Source organism: Scyliorhinus canicula, chromosome 7, assembly GCF_902713615.1.
Source record: "Scyliorhinus canicula chromosome 7, sScyCan1.1, whole genome shotgun sequence".
NCBI lineage: Eukaryota > Metazoa > Chordata > Chondrichthyes > Carcharhiniformes > Scyliorhinidae > Scyliorhinus > Scyliorhinus canicula.
The window spans coordinates 1,410,343-1,432,442 of NC_052152.1; the positions used below are offsets into that span (position 1 = coordinate 1,410,343).

The 22,100-nt window shown below is 50.0% G+C and overlaps 1 protein-coding gene across 1 annotated transcript in view; it reads right to left on the minus strand.

Moving 5' to 3' along the window:
• Positions 1 to 22,100, minus strand: part of LOC119968624 (high affinity cGMP-specific 3',5'-cyclic phosphodiesterase 9A-like) — an 82,368-nt gene that overhangs the window by 58,444 nt on the left and 1,824 nt on the right. The window contains exons 2-4 of the mRNA XM_038801245.1: positions 7,379 to 7,449; positions 5,099 to 5,176; positions 4,082 to 4,125 (exon numbers count right to left, since the gene is read on the minus strand). Of these exons, the coding sequence (XP_038657173.1) occupies positions 4,082 to 4,125; positions 5,099 to 5,176; positions 7,379 to 7,449 (193 nt within the window). The remainder of the gene's footprint in view (positions 1 to 4,081; positions 4,126 to 5,098; positions 5,177 to 7,378; positions 7,450 to 22,100) is intronic.

Genomic DNA, 22,100 nt, shown 5'->3' on the forward strand with positions numbered 1-22,100 from the left:
AGAGGAACACACATTCACACAGAGGAACACACATTCACACAGAGGAACACACATTCACACAGTGGAACACACATTCACACACAGGAGCAAATATTCACACAGAGGAGCAAATATTCACACAGAGGAGCAAATATTCACACAGAGGAGCAAATATTCACACAGTGGAACACACATTCACACAGTGGTACACACATTCACACAGAGGAGCAAATATTCACACAGGGGAGCAAATATTCACACAGTAGAACACACATTCACACAGAGGAACACACATTCACACAGAGGAACACACATTCACACAGAGGAACAAACATTCACACAGAGGAACACACATTCACACAGAGGAACACACATTCACACAGTGGAACACACATTCACACACAGGAGCAAATATTCACACAGAGGAGCAAATATTCACACAGAGGAACACACATTCACACAGAGGAACACACATTCACGCAGAGGAACACACATTCACGCAGAGGAACACACATTCACGCAGAGGAACACACATTCACGCAGAGGAACACACATTCACGCAGAAGAACACACATTCACTCAGAGGAACACACATTCACACAGAGGAACACACATTCACACAGTGGAACACATATTCACACACAGGAGCAAATATTCACACAGAGGAGCAAATATTCACACAGAGGAACACACATTCACGCAGAGGAACACACATTCACACAGAGGAACACACATTCACACAGAGGAACAAACATTCACACAGAGGAACACACATTCACACAGAGGAACACACATTCACACAGAGGAACACACATTCACACAGTGGAACACACATTCACACACAGGAGCAAATATTCACACAGAGGAGCAAATATTCACACAGAGGAGCAAATATTCACACAGTGGAACACACATTCACACAGTGGAACACACATTCACACAGTGGAACACACATTCACACAGAGGAGCAAATATTCACACAGTAGAACACACATTCACACAGAGGAACACACATTCACACAGAGGAACACACATTCACACAGAGGAACACACATTCACACAGAGGAACACACATTCACACAGAGGAACAAACATTCACACAGAGGAACACACATTCACACAGAGGAACACACATTCACACAGAGGAGCAAATATTCACACAGAGGAGCAAATATTCACACAGAGGAACACACATTCACACAGAGGAACACACATTCACACAGAGGAACACACATTCACACAGAGGAACACACATTCACACAGAGGAACACACATTCACGCAGAGGAACACACATTCACGCAGAGGAACACACATTCACGCAGAGGAACACATTCACGCAGAGGAACACACATTCACACAGAGGAACAAACATTCACGCAGAGGAACACACATTCACGCAGAGGAACACACATTCACGCAGAGGAACACACATTCACACAGAGGAACACACATTCACGCAGAGGAACACACATTCACACAGAGGAACACGCATTCACGCAGACAAACACACATTCACGCAGAGGAACATACATTCACACAGAGGAACACACATTCACGCAGAGGAACACACAATCACACAGAGGAACACACATTCACACAGAGGAAAACACATTCACACAGAGGAACAAACATTCACACAGAGGAACACACATTCACACAGAGGAACACACATTCACACAGTGGAACACACATTCACACACAGGAGCAAATAATCACACAGAGGAGCAAATATGCACACAGAGGAACACACATTCACACAGAGGAACAAACATTCACACAGAGGAACACACATTCACACAGAGGAACACACATTCACACAGAGGAACACACATTCACACAGTGGAACACACATTCACACAGAGGAGCAAATATTCACACAGAGGAACACACATTCACACAGAGGAACACACATTCACACAGAGGAACACACATTCACACACAGGAGCAAATATTCACACAGAGGAGCAAATATTCACACAGAGGAACACACATTCACGCAGAGGAACACACATTCACACAGAGGAACACACATTCACGCAGAGGAACACACATTCACACAGAGGAACACACATTCACACAGAGGAACACACATTCACACAGTGGAACACACATTCACACACAGGAGCAAATATTCACACAGAGGAGCAAATATTCACACAGAGGAACACACATTCACGCAGAGGAACACACATTCACACAGAGGAACACACATTCACACAGTGGAACACACATTCACACACAGGAGCAAATATTCACACAGAGGAGCAAATATTCACACAGAGGAACACACATTCACACAGAGGAACACACATTCACACAGAGGAACACACATTCACACAGAGGAACACACATTCACGCAGAGGAACACACATTCACACAGAGGAACACACATTCACGCAGAGGAACACACATTCACGCAGAGGAACACACATTCACGCAGAGGAACAAACATTGACACAGAGGAACACACATTCACGCAGAGGAACACACATTCACGCAGAGGAACACACATTCACACAGAGAAACAAACATTCACACAGAGGAACACACATTCACGCAGAGGAACACACATTCACGCAGAGGAACAAACATTGACACAGAGGAACACACATTCACACAGAGGAACACACATTCACGCAGAGGAACACACATCCACACAGAGGAACACACATTCACACAGAGGAACACACATTCACACAGAGGAACACACATTCACAGAGAGGAACACACATTCACGCAGAGGAACACACATTCACGCAGAGGAACAAACATTGACACAGAGGAACACACATTCACACAGAGGAACACACATTCACACAGAGGAACACACATTCACACAGAGGAACACACATTCACACAGAGGAACACACATTCACAGAGAGGAACACACATTCACACAGAGGAACACACATTCACACAGAGGAACACACATTCACACAGAGGAACACACATTCACACAGTGGAACACACATTCACACACAGGAGCAAATATTCACACAGAGGAGCAAATATTCACACAGAGGAACACACATTCACGCAGAGGAACACACATTCACGCAGAGGAACACACATTCACGCAGAGGAACACACATTCACGCAGAGGAACACACATTCACACAGTGGAACACACATTCACACACAGGAGCAAATATTCACACAGAGGAGCAAATATTCACACAGAGGAACACACATTCACACAGAGGAACAAACATTCACACAGAGGAACACACATTCACACAGAGGAACACACATTCACACAGTGGAACACACATTCACGCAGAGGAGCAAATATTCACACAGTGGAACACACATTCACACAGAGGAACACACATTCACACAGAGGAACACACATTCACACAGAGGAACACACATTCACACAGAGGAACACACATTCACACAGAGGAACACACATTCACACACAGGAGCAAATATTCACACACAGGAGCAAATATTCACACAGAGGAACACACATTCACACAGAGGAACACACATTCATACAGAGGAACACACATTCACGCAGAGGAACACACATTCACACAGAGGAACATACATTCACGCAGAGGAACACACATTCACGCAGAGGAACACACATTCACGCAGAGGAACAAACATTGACACAGAGGAACACACATTCACGCAGAGGAACACACATTCACGCAGAGGAACACACATTCACACAGAGAAACAAACATTCACACAGAGGAACACACATTCACGCAGAGGAACACACATTCACGCAGAGGAACAAACATTGACACAGAGGAACACACATTCACACAGAGGAACACACATTCACGCAGAGGAACACACATCCACACAGAGGAACACACATTCACACAGAGGAACACACATTCACACAGAGGAACACACATTCAGAGAGGAACACACATTCACGCAGAGGAACACACATTCACGCAGAGGAACAAACATTGACACAGAGGAACACACATTCACACAGAGGAACACACATTCACACAGAGGAACACACATTCACACAGAGGAACACATATCCACACATCACTGACAATCACAACAATTGGAGAACAATCATTGCTTGTGTACCTGACGTAACGAGACGATTGATGATTATAATGAACTGACCTGATAGTCGAGCACCTGTCAGAGCAACGACTCGATATGGGGAGCTGGAACAAAGAGACAACGTTTGGGGCAATAAGACACATTTCAAGGAATTTTGGCAGGGACGGGAATATTAATGGTGATGTGTTACAGTTTACGCAGGAAGTTTAAGTTGCTGAGCCAACATGTGCTTTTACAGGCTTGTTGTAGACTGGAGCTATGGGCAGTGATGGTAGAAGCTCCAACATTCTTTCCATCGCATGGCTGACCAGGAATCTCTCCCTTTCCTACCGCCTGCCATTGGCGTGTGTTGGAAGGATTTGCAGATCGATACTAAACCTGTTTGTGTTATGAACACACCTTCATCAACAGAATATTTGCTGTTTAATAATATTAATAATCTTTATTTGTGTCACAAGTAGGCTTTTATTTGTGTCACAAGCCCCTAGTCGCCACATTCAGGCGCCTGTTCGGGTACACAGACGGAGAATTCAGAATGTCCAATTCACCTAACAGCACGTCTTTCAGGACTTGTGGGAGGAAACCGGAGCTCCCGGAGGAAACCCACGCAGACACGGGGAGAACGTACAGACTCTGCACAGACAGTGACCCAAGCTGGGAATCAAACCTGGGACCCTGGTGCTCTGAAGCATGCTGTACAGTGTTTAGCACTGTTTCTTCACAGCGCTAAGGACCCTTTCAATTCCCGGCTTGGGTCACTGTCTGTACGGAGTCTGCACGTTCTCCCTGTGTCTGTGTGGGTTTCCTCCGGGTGCTCCGGTTTCCTCCCACAAGTCCCGAAAGACGTGCTGTTAGGTGAATTGGACATTCTGAATTCTCCCTCTGTGACCCGAACAGGCGCCGGAATGTGGCGACTAGGGGATTTTCACAGTAACTTCATTGAAGTGTTAATGTAAACCTACTTGTGACAATAAAGTTTATTATTATTATTATTATTATAATAAGACAGTAGGCAGAGATAATTAATAACTGACCAGTTTCTAAAGGACAGGTGTGAAGTTGGAATATTGAAGTTACCTTTCTGTATTTGTTGGCATTGTTGGATCAATGGAGATGATTGCATCGTCTGAATCCAGCAGTGAAATAGCGGTGCTCCTGGAACAGACACACAGGAGTCAAAATAATGACTGCAGTTTTTAGCAGCTTGATCCTGGGCTTTGGCGAAACCAGCTGATGATGCGAGGTTTGGGTGGTAATAATCAGCTTTAAATTTCTGTCAGCGTGAATCTAATTAGCCTCCCCTACTCCAGAAACTGAAACCCCCTCCCCACACATAGATTTTCAGTATTCAGAAAGCACCCGGGGAGGGAACTGGAGATTGCACATATACTTGCAGTGGTTTTTTTTAAAGAGAAATACTTTCTATACCATCTAACTCCAGCTAAAACCACAATCTCAACACCTACTCCTTTATATAGAAACACAGGTGAGTCTCCAGATATCACCACCTGAATACAATTAACACTAAATTAATACACAATTAACAATGCTCAAGTGAAGTATTTTGGCTCTTTGAGTCATTGAGTCCGAGATGTATTTTCTTTTTTTTCATGCATTCATTCAGCTGATGTGGGCGTCGCTGCCTAGACCCAGCATTTATTGCCCATCCCTAAATGCCCTTCAGCAGGTGGTGGTGAGCTGCCTTCTTCAACCGCTGCTGTCCCGGAGGAGTAGGTACATCCACTGTGCTGTTAGGGAGGGAGTTCCAGGATTTTGACCTTTCAGACCAATCCTCTGGATTCTCTTTTTTAAAATAAATTTAGAGTACCCAATTGTTTTTTTCTAATTAAGGGGCAATTTAGCGTGTCCGATCCACCTACCCTGCACATCTTTGGGTTGTGGGGGTGAAACCCGCGCAGACACGGGGAGAATGTGCAAACTCCACACGGGCAGTGCCCCGATTAGACACCACAACCTGTTTACTACTTACACGCCGCTAGAAGATTTGGGGGTTTCTATTTCTGTTAACTGTCATTCCATTTTCATTTTCTTTTTTCCTGTATTTTTGTTCACTTCCCTCAACTTATTGTATTTGACCTGGTTCTTGCTCGAAGAATTCATCTGAATGCAGCAGATACCCGTTGCTCTGATCCAGATTTTCCTCTTCGTCTTTAGTTCCATTTTACCCTGGCTATCTCTCGTCTCATTAGCTATGTGGAGAGGCTGAATAGACTCAGACTGTTTGCATTAGAACGACAGAGGTTGAGGGGTGACCTGATAGACGTCTACAAGATTATGAGGGGCATGGATAGAGTGGATGGGCAGGCACTCTTTCCCAGGGTGGAGGGGTCAGTCACCAGGGGGTATAGACCATAAGACATTGGAGCAGAATTAGGCCACTCGGCCCATCGAGTCTGCTCCGCCATTCAATCATGGCTGATATTTTCTCATCCCCATTCTCCTGCCTTCTCCCCATAACCCCTGATCCCCTTATTAATCAAGAACCTATCTATCTCTATCTTCAAGAAACTCAGTGAATTGGCCTCCACAGCCTTCTGCAGCAAAGAGTTCCACAGATTCACCACCCTCTGGCTGAAGAAATTCCTCCTCATCTCTGTTTTAAAGGATCGTCCCTTCAGTCTGAGATTGTCCTCTGCTTCTAGTTATTCCTACAAATGGAAACATCCTCTCCACGTCCACTCTATCCAGGCCTCGCAGTATCCTGCAAGTTTCAATAAGATCCCTCCTCATCCTTCTAAACTCCCAACGAGTACAGACCCAGAGTCCTCAACCGTTCCTCATACGACAAGCTCTTCATTCCAGGGATCATTCTTGCGAACCTCCTCTGGGCTGTAGCGGTTCAAGAAAGCAGCTCACCACAACCTTCTCAGTGGAGAGGGAGCTTTACTCTGTATCTAACCCCGTCCTGTACCTGTCCTGGGAGTGTTTGATGGGGACAGTGTAGAGGAAGCTTTACTCTGTATCTAACCCCGTGCTGTACCTGTCCTGGGGGTGTTTGATGGGGACAGTGTAGAGGGAGCTTTACTCTGTATCTAACCCCGTGCTGTACCTGTCCTGGGGGTGTTTGATGGGGACAGTGTAGAGGGAGATTTACTCTGTATCTAACCCCGTGCTGTACCTGTCCTGGGAGTGTTTGATGGAGACAGTGTAGAGGGAGCTTTACTCTGTATCTAACCCCGTGCTGTACCTGTCCTGGGAGTGTTTGATGGGGGACAGTGTGGAGGGAGCTTTATTCTGAAACTAAGATATGCTAGAACAGAAAGAAGTGTTGAATGTTATTTTCTATTTGGCACTGTGGGGATCTCTGGTGTCAGAGGCTGAATATTGAGTTCTCACCGAGCCAGACCCACGGTGCTGCACAATAATTCTCTGATGTCATTGGGGTTGCAATACTTGCTGAAAATCACCTGTGCAAAATAGAAAGAGTAACAATTAAAACAGTTTCAAATGTCAGGCAGTGAAATCGATCAAAGTGATAACGTGAGGGATCCAGGATCATCCTCATCCTCACTGTCAGCTGTGCTGGGGAGTGTCTGGGAGAACGGCTGCTAAATACGGGTGGGGTGTTTGAGCTGGCGGGGGGGGGGGGAGGGTTGGGGGTCGGGTCGGAGGGGGGGAGGGTCGGGGGTCGGGTCGGGTCGGGGTCGGGTCGGAGGGGGTGCGGGTCGGGGGGGGAGGGGGGCGGGTCGGGGGGGGAGGGGGGGCGGGTCGGGGGGGGAGGGGGGGCGGGTCGGGGGGGAGGGGGGGCGGGTCGGGGGGGAGGGGGGCGGGTCGGGGGGGAGGGGGGCGGGTCGGGGGGGAGGGAGGGGGGCGGGTCGGGGGGGAGGGGGGGGAGGGGGGGGCGGGTCGGGGGGGGGAGGGGGGGGCGGGTCGGGGGGGGAGGGGGGCGGGTCGGGGGGAGGGGGGGGCGGGTCGGGGGGGAGGGTCGGGGGGGGAGGGGGGGCGGGTCGGGGGGGGAGGGGGGGCGGGTCGGGGGAGGAACGGGGGGGCGGGTCGAAGGAGGAACGGGGGGCGGGTCGGGGGGGGAGGGGGGCGGGTCGGGGGAGGGGGGGGCGGGTCGGGGGGGAGGGGGGCGGGTCGGGGGGGGGGCGGGTCGGGGGGGCGGGTCGGGGGGGGAGGGGGGGTCGGGGTCGGGGGGGGAGGGGGGGTCGGGGTCGGGGGGGGAGGGGGGGTCGGGGTCGGGGTCGGGGGGGGAGGGGGGGTCGGGGGGGAGGGAGGGTAGGGGGGGAGGGGGGGGGTCGGGGGGGAGGGGGGTAGGGGGGGAGGGGGGTAGGGGGGGGAGGGGGGGGTCGGGGGGTGGGGAGGGGGGGGTCGGGGGGGGGAGGGGGGGAGGGGGCGGGGGTCGGGGGGAGGGGGGGGAGGGGAGGAGGGGGGGAGGGGGGGAGGGGGGGCGGGTGGGGGGGGGAGGGGGGGCGGGTCGGGGGGGAGGGGGGGCGGGTCGGGGGGGTCGGGGGGGAGGGTCGGGGGAGGTCGGGGGGGGCGGGTCGGGGGGGAGGGGGGCGGGTCGGGGGGGTCAGGGGGATGGGAACCTAAATTGTAGTCCCAGTGTACAGGATGTTGAGAGTAGTGAGGTCAGGGATAGGGTTAAAAGTTTGAAAGAGGGCACCGGCAAGCAAGACGCTGGTTTGAAGTGTGTCTACTTCAACGCCAGGAGCATCCGGAATAAGGTGGGTGAGCTTGCAGCATGGGTTGGTACCTGGGATCTCGATGTTGTGGCGATTTCGGAGACATGGGTAGAGCAGGGACAGGAATGGTTGTTGCAGGTTCCAGGATTTAGATGTTTCTGTAAGAATAGAGAAGATGGTAAAAGAGGGGGGGGGTGTGGCATTGTTAATCAAGGAAAGTATTACGGCGGTAGAAAGGACGCTTGAGGACTCGTCTACTGAGGTAGTATGGGCCGAGGTTAGGAACAGGAGAGGAGAGGTCACCCTGTTGGGAGTTGTCTATAGACCTCCGAATAGTTCCAGAGATGTAGAGGAAAGGATTGCAAAGATGATTCTCGACAGGAGCGAGAGTAACAGGGTAGTTGTTATGGGGGACTTTAACTTTCCAAATATTGACTGGAAATACTATAGTTCGAGTACTATAGATGGGTCAGTTTTTGTGCAGTGTGTGCAGGAGGGTTTTCTGACACAGTATGTAGACAGGCCAACAAGGGGCGAGGCCACATTGGATTTGGTACTGGGTAATGAACCCGGCCAGGTGTTAGATTTAGATGTAGGTGAACACTTTGGTGATAGTGATCACAACTCGGTTATGTTTACTTTAGCAATGGGCAGGGATAGGTATATACCGCAAGGCAAGAATTATAGCTGGGGGAAATGCAATTATGATGCAATTCGGCAAGATTTAGGATGTATAGGATGGGGAAGGAAACTGCAGGGGATGGGTACAATCGAAATGTGGAGCTTTTTCAAGGAACAGCTACTGCGTGTCCTTGATAAGTATATACCTGTCAGGCAGGGAGGAAGTTGTCGAGCAAGGGAACCGTGGTTTACTAAGGACGTTGAAGCACTTGTCAAGAGGAAGAAGAAGGCTTATGTTAGGATGAGACATGAAGGCTCAGTTTGGGCACTTGAGAGTTACAAGTTAGCCAGGAAGGACCTAAAGGGAGAGTTAAGAAGAGCGAGGAGAGGACACGAAAAGTCGTTGGCGGATAGGATCAAGGAAAACCCTAAGGCTTTCTATAGGTATATCAGGAACAAAAGAATGACTCGAGTAAGATTAGGGCCAATCAAGGATAGTAGTGGAAAGTTGTGTGTGGAATCAGAGGAGATAGGGGATGCGTTAAATGGATATTTTTCGTCAGTGTTTACACTGGAAAAAGACAATGTTGTCGAGGAGAACACTCAGGTTCAGTCGACCAGGCTAGATGGAATTGAGGTTCAAAAGGAGGAGCTGTTAGCAATTTTGGAAAATGTCAAAATAGATAAGTTCCCTGGGCCAGATGGGATTTATCCTAGGATTCTCTGGGAAACCAGGGAGGAGATTGCAGAGCCTTTGTCCTTGACCTTCATGTCGTCTTTGTCGACAGGAATAGTGCCGGAAGACTGGAGGATAGCAAATGTTGTCCCCTTGTTCAAGAAGGGGAGTAGAGACAACCCTGGTAATTATAGACCTGTGAGCCTTACTTCGGTTGTGGGTAAAATGTTGGAAAAGGTTATAAGAGATAGGGTTTATAATCACCTTGAAATGAACAAGTTGATTAGCGATAGTCAACACGGTTTTGTGAAGGGTAGGTCATGCCTCACAAACCTTATTGAGTTTTTTGAGAAGGTGACCAAACAGGTGGATCAGGGTAAAGCTGTTGATGTGGTGTATATGGATTTCAGTAAGGCGTTTGATAAGGTTCCCCACGGTAGGCTATTGCAGAAAATAAGGAAGTATGGAATTGAAGGTGATTTAGCGGTTTGGATCAGTAATTGGCTAGCTGAAAGAAGACAGAGGGTAGTGGTTGATGGCAAATGTTCATCCTGGAGTTCAGTTACTAGTGGTATACCGCAAGCATCTGTTTTGGGGCCACTGCTGTTTGTCATTTTTATAAATTACCTGGAAGGGGTGTAGAAGGATAGGTTAGTAAATTTGCAGATGACACGAAGGTCGGTGGAGTTGTGGATAGTGCTGATGGATGTTATAGGATACAGAGGGACATAGATAAGCTGCAGAGCTGGGCTGAGAGGTGGCAGATGGAGTTTAATGCGGAAAAGTGTGAGGTGGTTCACTTTGGAAGGAGTAACAGGAATGCAGAGTACTGAGCTAATGGCAAGATTCTTGGTAGTGTAGATGAACAGAGAGATCTCGGCATCCATGTACATAAATCCCTGAAAGTTGCCACCCAGGTTAATAGGGCTGTTAAGAAGGCATATGGTGTGCTAGGCTTTATAAGCAGGGGAATTGAGTTTCGGAACCACAAGGTCATGCTGCAGCTGTACATAACTCTGGTGCGGCCGCACCTGGAGTACTGCGTGCAGTTCTGGTCACCACATTATAGGAAGGATGTGGAAGCTTTGGAAAGGGTTCAGAGGAGATTTACTAGGATGTTGCCTGGTATGGAGGGAAGGTCTTACGAGGAAAGGCTCAGGGAATTGAGGTTGTTTTCGTTAGAGAGGAGAAGGCTGAGAGGTGACTTAATAGAGACATACAAGATGATCAGAGGATTAGATAGGGTGGACAGTGAGAGTCTTTTTCCTCGGATGGTGATGACCAACACGAGGAGACATAGCTTTAAATTGAGGGGTGATAGATATAGGACAGATGTCAGAGGCAGTTTCTTTACTCAGAGAGTAGTAGGGGTGTGGAACGCCCTGCCTGCAACAGTAGTAGACTCGCCAACTTTAAGGGCATTTAAGTGGTCACTGGATAGACATATGGATGAAAATGGAATAGTGTAGGTCAGATAGGCTTCAGATGGTTTCACAGGTCGGTGCAACATCGAAGGCCGAAGGGCCCGTACTGCGCTGTAGTGTTCTATGTTCTATGTTCTATGAATGTTAGCCTTTATTTCAAAGTCAGCGATTTAGCCGAAGGGGCTAAACCAAGAGGTTTGGAGTATCAGGAAGCCTTGCTGCTATTGTACAATAATAATAATCTTTATTATTGTCACAAGTAGGCTTACATTAACACTTCAATGAAGTTACTGTGAAAAGCACTGAGTTACCACACTCCGGCGCCTGTTCGGGTACACAGAGGGAGAATTCAGAATGTCCTATTCACCTAACAGCACGTCTTTGGACTGTGGGAGGAAACCGGAGCACCCGGAGGAAACCCACGCAGACACGGGGAGGATGCGCAGACTCCGCACAGACAGTGACCCAAGCCGGGAATTGAACCCGGGTCCCTGGCGCTGTGAAGCAACAGTGCTAACCACTATGCTTCTATGCCGTCCATGAAGGATGGGTTGGGTGGATTGGCTCACTCCCAGGGCCTGTTCCCAGGGCCCCGTGCTTTCATCGATACATACTTGGAAGATAGGAGCAGGAGGAGGCCTTTTGGCCCTTCGAGCCTGCTCCGCCATTCATCACGGTCATGGCTGATCATCCAACTCAATCCTGCTTTCTCCCCATAGCCTTTGATCCCATTCTCCCCAACTGCTATATCCAGCCGCCTCTTGAATATATTCAATGTTTTAGCATTAACTACTTCCTGTGGGAATGAATTCCACAGGCTCACCGCTCTTTGGCTGAAGAAATGTCTCCTTATCTCTGTCCGAAATGGTTTACCCTGACTCCTCAGACTGTGACCCCGGGTTCTGGACACACCCATCATTGGTAACATCCTCCCTGCATCTACTCTGTCTAGTCCTGTTAGAATGTTAAGTCTCTATGAGATCCCCCCTCATTCTTCTGAACTCCAGCGAGAACAATCCCAACCTAGTCAATCTCTCCTCATGTAACAGTCCCGCCATCCCTGGAATCAGTCTGGTAAACCTTCACTGCTTCCCCCTCCCAGGGATCACTGAGTTTCCCTCTGTTGGTCGCTCGCAACTGGTCCTGAGCACTTCACATGGACCACAAAGCCCACCCCCTTAAAGGGACCATGCTACCACACTGTGAATCTCTGAATTCAGGTTTAATACCTCCCCTTACAGCTCAATTACTGTGTAGGGGCCTATAGACAACCACCAAAAACATTCTGGGTGGGATTCTCCCGAATCCCCGCGATGGCTCCAAGCTGGCATAAAGAATGGCACGAACCCCTCTGGCGACGGGCCGACTGGAAGTGCGGAGGATTCCACAACTTCCAGGGGCAATGCCGGCGCCAGAGGGGTTGGTGCCACGGCAGCCGGCAACGAAGGGCCAGCGCGGGTTAGGGCATGTGCAGACTGGTCCGAATATTCTAGCCCATGCGCAGGAGGGCGTCTTCTCTGCGCAGGCCATGGCGGAGCCTACAGTGATCAGGCCGATTTCCCCTCTCTCTAACCCAGGGATCACTGTACCGTCATCAGGAGCAGGAACCCTGGCCGATTTCCCCTCTCTCTAACCCAGGGATCACTGTACCGTGATCAGGAGCAGGAACCCTGGCTGATTTCCCCTCTCTCTCTAACCCAGGGATCACTGGGCAGTGATCAGGAGCAGGAACCCTGGCTGATTTCCCCTCTCTCTCTAACCCAGGGATCACTGGACAGTGATCAGGAGCAGGAACCCTGGCTGATTCCCCCCCCCCCCCCCCCCCCCCTCTCTAACCCAGGGATCACTGGACAGTGATCAGGAGCAGGAACCCTGGCTGATTTCCCCTCTCTCTAACCCAAGGATCACTGGACAGTGATCAGGAGCAGGAACCCTGGCTGATTCCCCCCCCCCCCCCCCCCCCCCCCCCTCTCTAACCCAGGGATCACTGTACCGTGATCAGGAGCAGGAACCCTGGCTGATTTCCCCTCTCTCTCTAACCCAGGGATCACTGGACAGTGATCAGGAGCAGGAACCCTGGCTGATTTCCTCTCTCTCTCCAACCCAGGGATCACTGGACAGTGATCAGGAGCAGGAACCCTGGCTGATTCCCCCTCTCTCTCTCTAACCCAGGGATCACTGGACAGTGATCAGGAGCAGGAACCCTGGCTGATTTCCCCTCTCTCTCTAACCCAGGGATCACTGGACAGTGATCAGGAGCAGGAACCCTGGCTGATTTCCCCTCTCTCTCTAACCCAGGGATCACTGGACAGTGATCAGGAGCAGGAACCCTGGCTGATTTCCCCTCTCTCTTTCTAACCCAGGGATCACTGGACAGTGATCAGGAGCAGGAACCCTGGCTGATTTCCTCTCTCTCTCCAACCCAGGGATCACTGGACAGTGATCAGGAGCAGGAACCCTGGCTGATATCCCCTCTCTCTCTAACCCAGGGATCACTGGACAGTGATCAGGATGGAGCAGGAACCCTGGCTGATTTCCCCTCTCTCTCTCTAACCCAGGGGTCACTGGACAGTGATCAGGAACAGAACTGGCTGGGCAACAGGAGACAGAGAGTAATGGTGGAAGGGAGTGTCTCAAAATGGAGAAGGGTGTGTTCTTGAAAATACAGAAAAATTTGTCATTTGAAACATGGAAGTCTGGCAATATCTGGTCTGAGAGGATACAGGGAAAGATCCCACAAAAGGTTAATAGCAGCTGCAAAGAGCAGGATTATAAAATGCAGATTATTTCTCACAAGCAGGTTTAGCAAACACACAGGTTTCATGTAATAAGCTAAAACAATGGCTCACACCTTTATTGAAAGTAAATATCTTAGGAAGCATCTGGAAAAGCATGGATGAGAGTTTCAATTGAATTAAGTGACAAATTTTTAAAACAGGCAGGTCTTTCAAGTCATAACCAAGTTAAATTTTAGCATAGAGCTAAAAGCAAAGGTTTCACACCTTCATTGAAATAAACTCTCTTAGTAAACAGCTGGAAAGGATGGAAGATGCTCAGTCGACTTTGGTGTCCATTCTAAGTGTGAAATTCTACTAACATCAAGTCAATTAAAAGAAAATTGGACTCAATCTGTCTACAAGAAACATAATTTAAAGTCAAAATCAAAGGCAAAGTTATGAGCTGGGGACAATTGGAAAATTAAACTATTAAACATGACAGGAATTAAACCAAAGCAACTTTGAACATCACAAAGGACAATGTAATCAGATCTGAGAGGTGAATGAATACTTAGTTGTATTAGAATGTTTACATCAAAGATACTTTTTAACAATCAAAGTGAAATAAGTTAATTTACAATAAGGCTCTAAAAACGTAATAATTGTTAGAAAGAGAATATAAACCCAGGGAGCAGAAGCAGACCAGCAAGAGGAGGGGAGGAGAACTCAGAGAGAGAAGAGAAGCATATACAGCTTGGTCATGGAAAAGACAAGACAAGCAGCCGAGCTTAAACAGCTATACATCTAAGGAAGACTAGAATTTAAACAGGAGTCAGAGTCAGCTCAGAGATAGCCAGCTCTTATAGCTCAATCCATGGGATCGACAAGACACAGCAACGGAGCCAACCAGCGAATACATCCCAAGACCAGGCTTTAAAGAAGATTAATTGTCAAGGTGGGCCTGAAGGTCCCTTCAACCAACCAGCAGGATCCAGAAGCAAGATCCTTTTACCTTTCTGTAAAGAAAGTGTTTGCAGCTTTTAAAAGAAAAAATATAATAATAAAATAACTTACTTAACCCGAAAAAGTGTTTTTTTTCTAAAGTATACTTTACTTACTTAGCGACGCAGGACCCAGGACATCGATGCTACTAAGGGGTAATTAGATAAAATCTTCAGTGAAGGTATGGGTTATACCGGGGGATAACTTGAAAATATAGTTTGACCTCAATAGCACCCACCGAAGCCTGCATCGGAGTCAGGGAGTGAGAATCCCTGTTCACCATTTAGAATATCGGCCCTTTTTTGGTATAGGGGGAATTCTAAGAATAGTGGTGAGTTTTTAAAAACAGGTGACTAGTGGTGTTCCACAGGGATCTGTGGTCGGACCACTGTTGTTTGTGATATATATAAATGATCTGGATGAAGGTATAGGTTGTCTGATTAGCAAGTTTGCAGATGATACTAAGATTGGTGGAGTTGCAGATAGCGAGGAGGACTGTCAGAGAATACAACAAAATATAGATCGATTGGAGAGTTGGGCAGAGAAATGGCAGATGGAGTTCAATCCAGGCAAATGCGAGGTGATGCATTTTGGAAGATCAAATTCAAGAGCGGACTATATGGTCAATGGTAGAGTCCTGGGGAAAATTGATAGATAGATAGAGAAATACAGCACAGAGCAGGCCCTTTGGCCCACGATGTTGTGCCGAACTTTTGTCCTAGGTTAATCATAGAATTTTGGACACTAAGGGCAATTTATCATGGCCAATCCACCCAACCTGCACATCTTTGGACTGTGGGAGGAAACCCATGCACACACGGGGAGGATGTGCAGACTCCACACAGAAAGTGACCCAAGCCGGGAATCAAACCTGGGACCCTGGAGCTGTGAAGCAATTGTGCTATCCATAATGCTACCGTGCTGCCCTAAAGAAGAAGTTAATCTCCACTCCATTATTCTACCCTAATCCATGAACCTATCCAATAGCCGCTTGAAGGTCCCTAACGTTTCGACTCAACTACTTCCACAGGCAGTGCATTCCATGCCCCCACTACTCTCTGGGTAAAGAACCTACCTCTGACATCGCCCCTATATGTACAGAGAGATCTGGGAGTTCAGGACCATTGTACCCTGAAGGTGGCAACGCAGGGTGATAGAGTGGTCAAGAAGGCAAACAGCATGCTTGCCTTCATCGGACGGGGTATTGAGTACAAGAGTTGGCAGGTCATGTTACAGTTGTATAGGACTTTGGTTAGGCCATATTTGGAATACTGCGTGCAGTTCTGGTCACCACATTACCAGAAGGATGTGGATGCCTTGGAGAGGGTGCAGAGGAGGTTCACCAGGATGTTGCCTGGTATGGAGGGTGCTAGCTATGAAGAAAGGTTGAGTAGATTAGGATTGTTTTCATTGGAAAGACGGAGGTTGAGGGGGGGACCTGATTGAGGTCTGCAAAATTATGAGAGGTATGGACAGGGTGGATAGCAACAAGCTTTTTCCAAGAGTGGGGGTGTCAGTTACAAGGGGTCAGCGGAGGTGGTAGAGATGGGCACGATAGCAGCATTTAAGATGCATCTAGACAGATATATGAACGGGTGGGGAACAGAGGGAAGTAGACCTTGGAAAATAGGAGACAGGTTTAGATAAAGGATCTGGATCGGTGCAGGCTGGGAGGGCCGAAGGGCCTGTTCCTGTGCTGTAATTTTCTTTCTTCTGTGTTCTTTGTCCTTAACCCAGGGATCACTGGTCAGTGATCAGGAACAGGAACACTGGCTGATTTCCCCTCTCTCTCTAACCCAGGGATCACTGGACAGTGATCAGGAGCAGGAACCCTGGCTGATTTCATCTCTCTCTAACCCAGGGATCACTGGACAGTGATCAGGAACAGGAGCCCTGGCTGATTTCCCCTCTCTCTCTATTACCCAGGAATCACTGGACAGTGATCAGGAGCAGGAACCCTGGCTGATTTCCTCTCTCTCTGTCTCTAACCCAGGGATCACTGGACAGTGATCAGGAGCAGGAAACCTGGCTGATTTCCCCTCTCTCTAACACAGGGATCACTGGACAGTGATCAGGAGCAGGAACCCTGGCTGATTTCCCCTCTCTCTCTAACCCAGGGGTCACTGGACAGTGATCAGGAGCAGGAATCCAGGCTGATTTCCTCTCTCTCTCTAACCCAGGGATCACTGGACAGTGATCAGGAGCAGGAACCCTGGCTGATTTCCCCTCTCTCTCTAACCCGGGGATCACTGGACAGTGATCAGGAGCAGGAACCCTGGCTGATTTCCCCTCTCTCTCTAACCCAGGGATCACTGGACAGTGATCAGGAGCAGGAACCCTGGCTGATTTCCTCTCTCTCTCTAACCCAGGGATCACTGAAAATGAAAATCGCTTATTGTCACGAGTAGGCTTCAATGAAGTTACTGTGAAAAGCCCCTAGTCGCCACATTCCGGCGCCTATCCGGGGAGGCTGGTACGGGAATTGAACCGTGCTGCTGGCTTGCCTTGGTCTGCTTTAAAAGCCAGCGATTTAGCCCAGTGAGCTAAACCAGCGATCAGTGATCAGGAGGAGGAACCCTGGCTGATTTCCCCTCTCTCTCTCTAACCCAGGGATCACTGGACAGTGATCAGGAGCAGGAACCCTGGCTGATATCCCCTCTCTCTCTAACCCAGGGATCAGTGGGCTGTGATCAGGAGCAGGAGCCCTGGCTGATTTCCCCTCTCTCTCTAACCCAGGGATTACTGGACAGTGATCAGGAGCAGGAGCCCTGGCTGATTTCCCCTCTCTCTCTCTAACCCAGGGATCAGTGGGCTGTGATCAGGAGCAGGAACCCTGGCTGATTTCCCCTCTCTCTCTCTAACCCAGGGATCAGTGGGCTGTGATCAGGAGCAGGAAACCTGGCTGATTTCCCCTCTCACTAACCCAGGGATCACTGGACAGTGATCAGGAGCAGGAACCCTGGCTGATTTCCCCTCTCTCTCTAACCCAGGGATCACTGGACAGTGATCAGGAACAGGAACCCTGGCTGATTTCCCCTCTCTCTCTCTCTCTAACCCAGGGATCACTGGACAGTGATCAGGAACAGGAACCCTGGCTGATTCCCCCTCTCTCTCTCTAACCCACGGATCACTGGACAGTGATCAAGAGCAGGAACCCTGGCTGATTTCCCCACTCTCTAACCCACGGATCACTGGACAGTGATCAGGAGCAGGAACCCTGGCTGATTTCCCCTCTCGCTCTCTCTAACCCAGGGATCACTGGACAGTGATCAGGAGCAGGAACACTGGCTGATTTCCCCTCTCTCTAACCCAGGGATCATTGGACAGTGATAACGGAATGGAACCCTGGCTGATTTCCCCCCTCTCTCTCTCTAACCCAGGGATCACTGGGCAGTGATCAGGAGCAGGAACCCTGGCTGATTTCCCCTCTCTCTAACACAGGGATCACTGGACAGTGATCAGGAGCAGGAACCCTGGCTGATTTCCCCTCTCTCTCTAACCCAGGGGTCACTGGACAGTGATCAGGAGCAGGAATCCAGGCTGATTTCCTCTCTCTCTCTAACCCAGGGATCACTGGACAGTGATCAGGAGCAGGAACCCTGGCTGATTTCCCCCCTCTCTCTAACCCGGGGATCACTGGACAGTGATCAGGAGCAGGAACCCTGGCTGATTTCCCCTCTCTCTCTAACCCAGGGATCACTGGACAGTGATCAGGAGCAGGAACCCTGGCTGATTTCCTCTCTCTCTCTAACCCAGGGATCACTGAAAATGAAAATCGCTTATTGTCACGAGTAGGCTTCAATGAAGTTACTGTGAAAAGCCCCTAGTCGCCACATTCCGGCGCCTATCCGGGGAGGCTGGTACGGGAATTGAACCGTGCTGCTGGCTTGCCTTGGTCTGCTTTAAAAGCCAGCGATTTAGCCCAGTGAGCTAAACCAGCGATCAGTGATCAGGAGGAGGAACCCTGGCTGATTTCCCCTCTCTCTCTCTAACCCAGGGATCACTGGACAGTGATCAGGAGCAGGAACCCTGGCTGATATCCCCTCTCTCTCTAACCCAGGGATCAGTGGGCTGTGATCAGGAGCAGGAGCCCTGGCTGATTTCCCCTCTCTCTCTAACCCAGGGATTACTGGACAGTGATCAGGAGCAGGAGCCCTGGCTGATTTCCCCTCTCTCTCTCTAACCCAGGGATCAGTGGGCTGTGATCAGGAGCAGGAACCCTGGCTGATTTCCCCTCTCTCTCTCTAACCCAGGGATCAGTGGGCTGTGATCAGGAGCAGGAAACCTGGCTGATTTCCCCTCTCACTAACCCAGGGATCACTGGACAGTGATCAGGAGCAGGAACCCTGGCTGATTTCCCCTCTCTCTCTAACCCAGGGATCACTGGACAGTGATCAGGAACAGGAACCCTGGCTGATTTCCCCTCTCTCTCTCTCTCTAACCCAGGGATCACTGGACAGTGATCAGGAACAGGAACCCTGGCTGATTCCCCCTCTCTCTCTCTAACCCACGGATCACTGGACAGTGATCAAGAGCAGGAACCCTGGCTGATTTCCCCACTCTCTAACCCACGGATCACTGGACAGTGATCAGGAGCAGGAACCCTGGCTGATTTCCCCTCTCGCTCTCTCTAACCCAGGGATCACTGGACAGTGATCAGGAGCAGGAACACTGGCTGATTTCCCCTCTCTCTAACCCAGGGATCATTGGACAGTGATAACGGAATGGAACCCTGGCTGATTTCCCCCCTCTCTCTCTCTAACCCAGGGATCACTGGGCAGTGATCAGGAGCAGGAACCCTGGCTGATTTCCCCTCTCTCACTAACCCAGGGATCACTGGACAGTGATAACGGAATGGAACCCTGGCTGATTTCCCCCCTCTCTCTCACTAACCCAGGGATCACTGGACAGTGATCAGGAGCAGGAACCCTGGCTTCTTTCCTCTCTCTCTCTAACCCAGGGATCACTGGGACAGTGATCAGTAGCAGGAACTCTGGCTGATTCCCCTCTATATCTAACCCAGGGAATACTGGACAGTGATCAGGAGCAGTAACCCTGGCTGATTTCCTCTCTCTCTCTAACCCAGGGATCACTGGTCAGTGATCAGGAGCCGGAACACTGGCTGATTTCCCCTCTCTCTCTAACCCAGGGATCACTGGACAGTGATCAGGAGCAGGAACCCTGGCTGATTTTCCCTCTCTCTCTAACCCAGGGATCACTGGACAGTGATCAGGAGCAGGAACCCTGGCTGATTTCCCCTCTCTCTCTAACCCAGGGATCACTGGACAGTGATCAGGAGCAGGAACCCTGGCTGATTCCCCTCTCTCTCTAACCCAGGGATCACTGGACAGTGATCAGGAGCAGGAACCCTGGCTGATTCCCCTCTCTCTAACCCAGGGAATACTGGACAGTGATCAGGAGCAGGAACCCTGGCTGATTTCCTCTCTCTCTCTCCAACCCAGGGATCACTGGACAGTGATCAGGAGCAGGAACCCTGGCTGATTCCCCTCTCTCTAACCCAGGGAATACTGGACAGTGATCAGGAGCAGGAACCCTGGCTGATTTCCCCCCTCTCTCTCACTAACCCAGGGATCACTGGACAGTGATCAGGAGCAGGAACCCTGGCTTCTTTCCTCTCTCTCTCTAACCCAGGGATCACTGGACAGTGATCAGGAGCAGGAACCCTGGCTGATTTCCTCTCTCTCTCTAACCCAGGGATCACTGAAAATGAAAATCGCTTATTGTCACGAGTAGGCTTCAATGAAGTTACTGTGAAAAGCCCCTAGTCGCCACATTCCGGCGCCTATCCGGGGAGGCTGGTACGGGAATTGAACCGTGCTGCTGGCTTGCCTTGGTCTGCTTTAAAAGCCAGCGATTTAGCCCAGTGAGCTAAACCAGCGATCAGTGATCAGGAGGAGGAACCCTGGCTGATTTCCCCTCTCTCTCTCTAACCCAGGGATCACTGGACAGTGATCAGGAGCAGGAACCCTGGCTGATATCCCCTCTCTCTCTAACCCAGGGATCAGTGGGCTGTGATCAGGAGCAGGAGCCCTGGCTGATTTCCCCTCTCTCTCTAACCCAGGGATTACTGGACAGTGATCAGGAGCAGGAGCCCTGGCTGATTTCCCCTCTCTCTCTCTAACCCAGGGATCAGTGGGCTGTGATCAGGAGCAGGAACCCTGGCTGATTTCCCCTCTCTCTCTCTAACCCAGGGATCAGTGGGCTGTGATCAGGAGCAGGAAACCTGGCTGATTTCCCCTCTCACTAACCCAGGGATCACTGGACAGTGATCAGGAGCAGGAACCCTGGCTGATTTCCCCTCTCTCTCTAACCCAGGGATCACTGGACAGTGATCAGGAACAGGAACCCTGGCTGATTTCCCCTCTCTCTCTCTCTCTAACCCAGGGATCACTGGACAGTGATCAGGAACAGGAACCCTGGCTGATTCCCCCTCTCTCTCTCTAACCCACGGATCACTGGACAGTGATCAAGAGCAGGAACCCTGGCTGATTTCCCCACTCTCTAACCCACGGATCACTGGACAGTGATCAGGAGCAGGAACCCTGGCTGATTTCCCCTCTCGCTCTCTCTAACCCAGGGATCACTGGACAGTGATCAGGAGCAGGAACACTGGCTGATTTCCCCTCTCTCTAACCCAGGGATCATTGGACAGTGATAACGGAATGGAACCCTGGCTGATTTCCCCCCTCTCTCTCTCTAACCCAGGGATCACTGGGCAGTGATCAGGAGCAGGAACCCTGGCTGATTTCCCCTCTCTCACTAACCCAGGGATCACTGGACAGTGATAACGGAATGGAACCCTGGCTGATTTCCCCCCTCTCTCTCACTAACCCAGGGATCACTGGACAGTGATCAGGAGCAGGAACCCTGGCTTCTTTCCTCTCTCTCTCTAACCCAGGGATCACTGGGCAGTGATCAGTAGCAGGAACTCTGGCTGATTCCCCTCTATATCTAACCCAGGGAATACTGGAC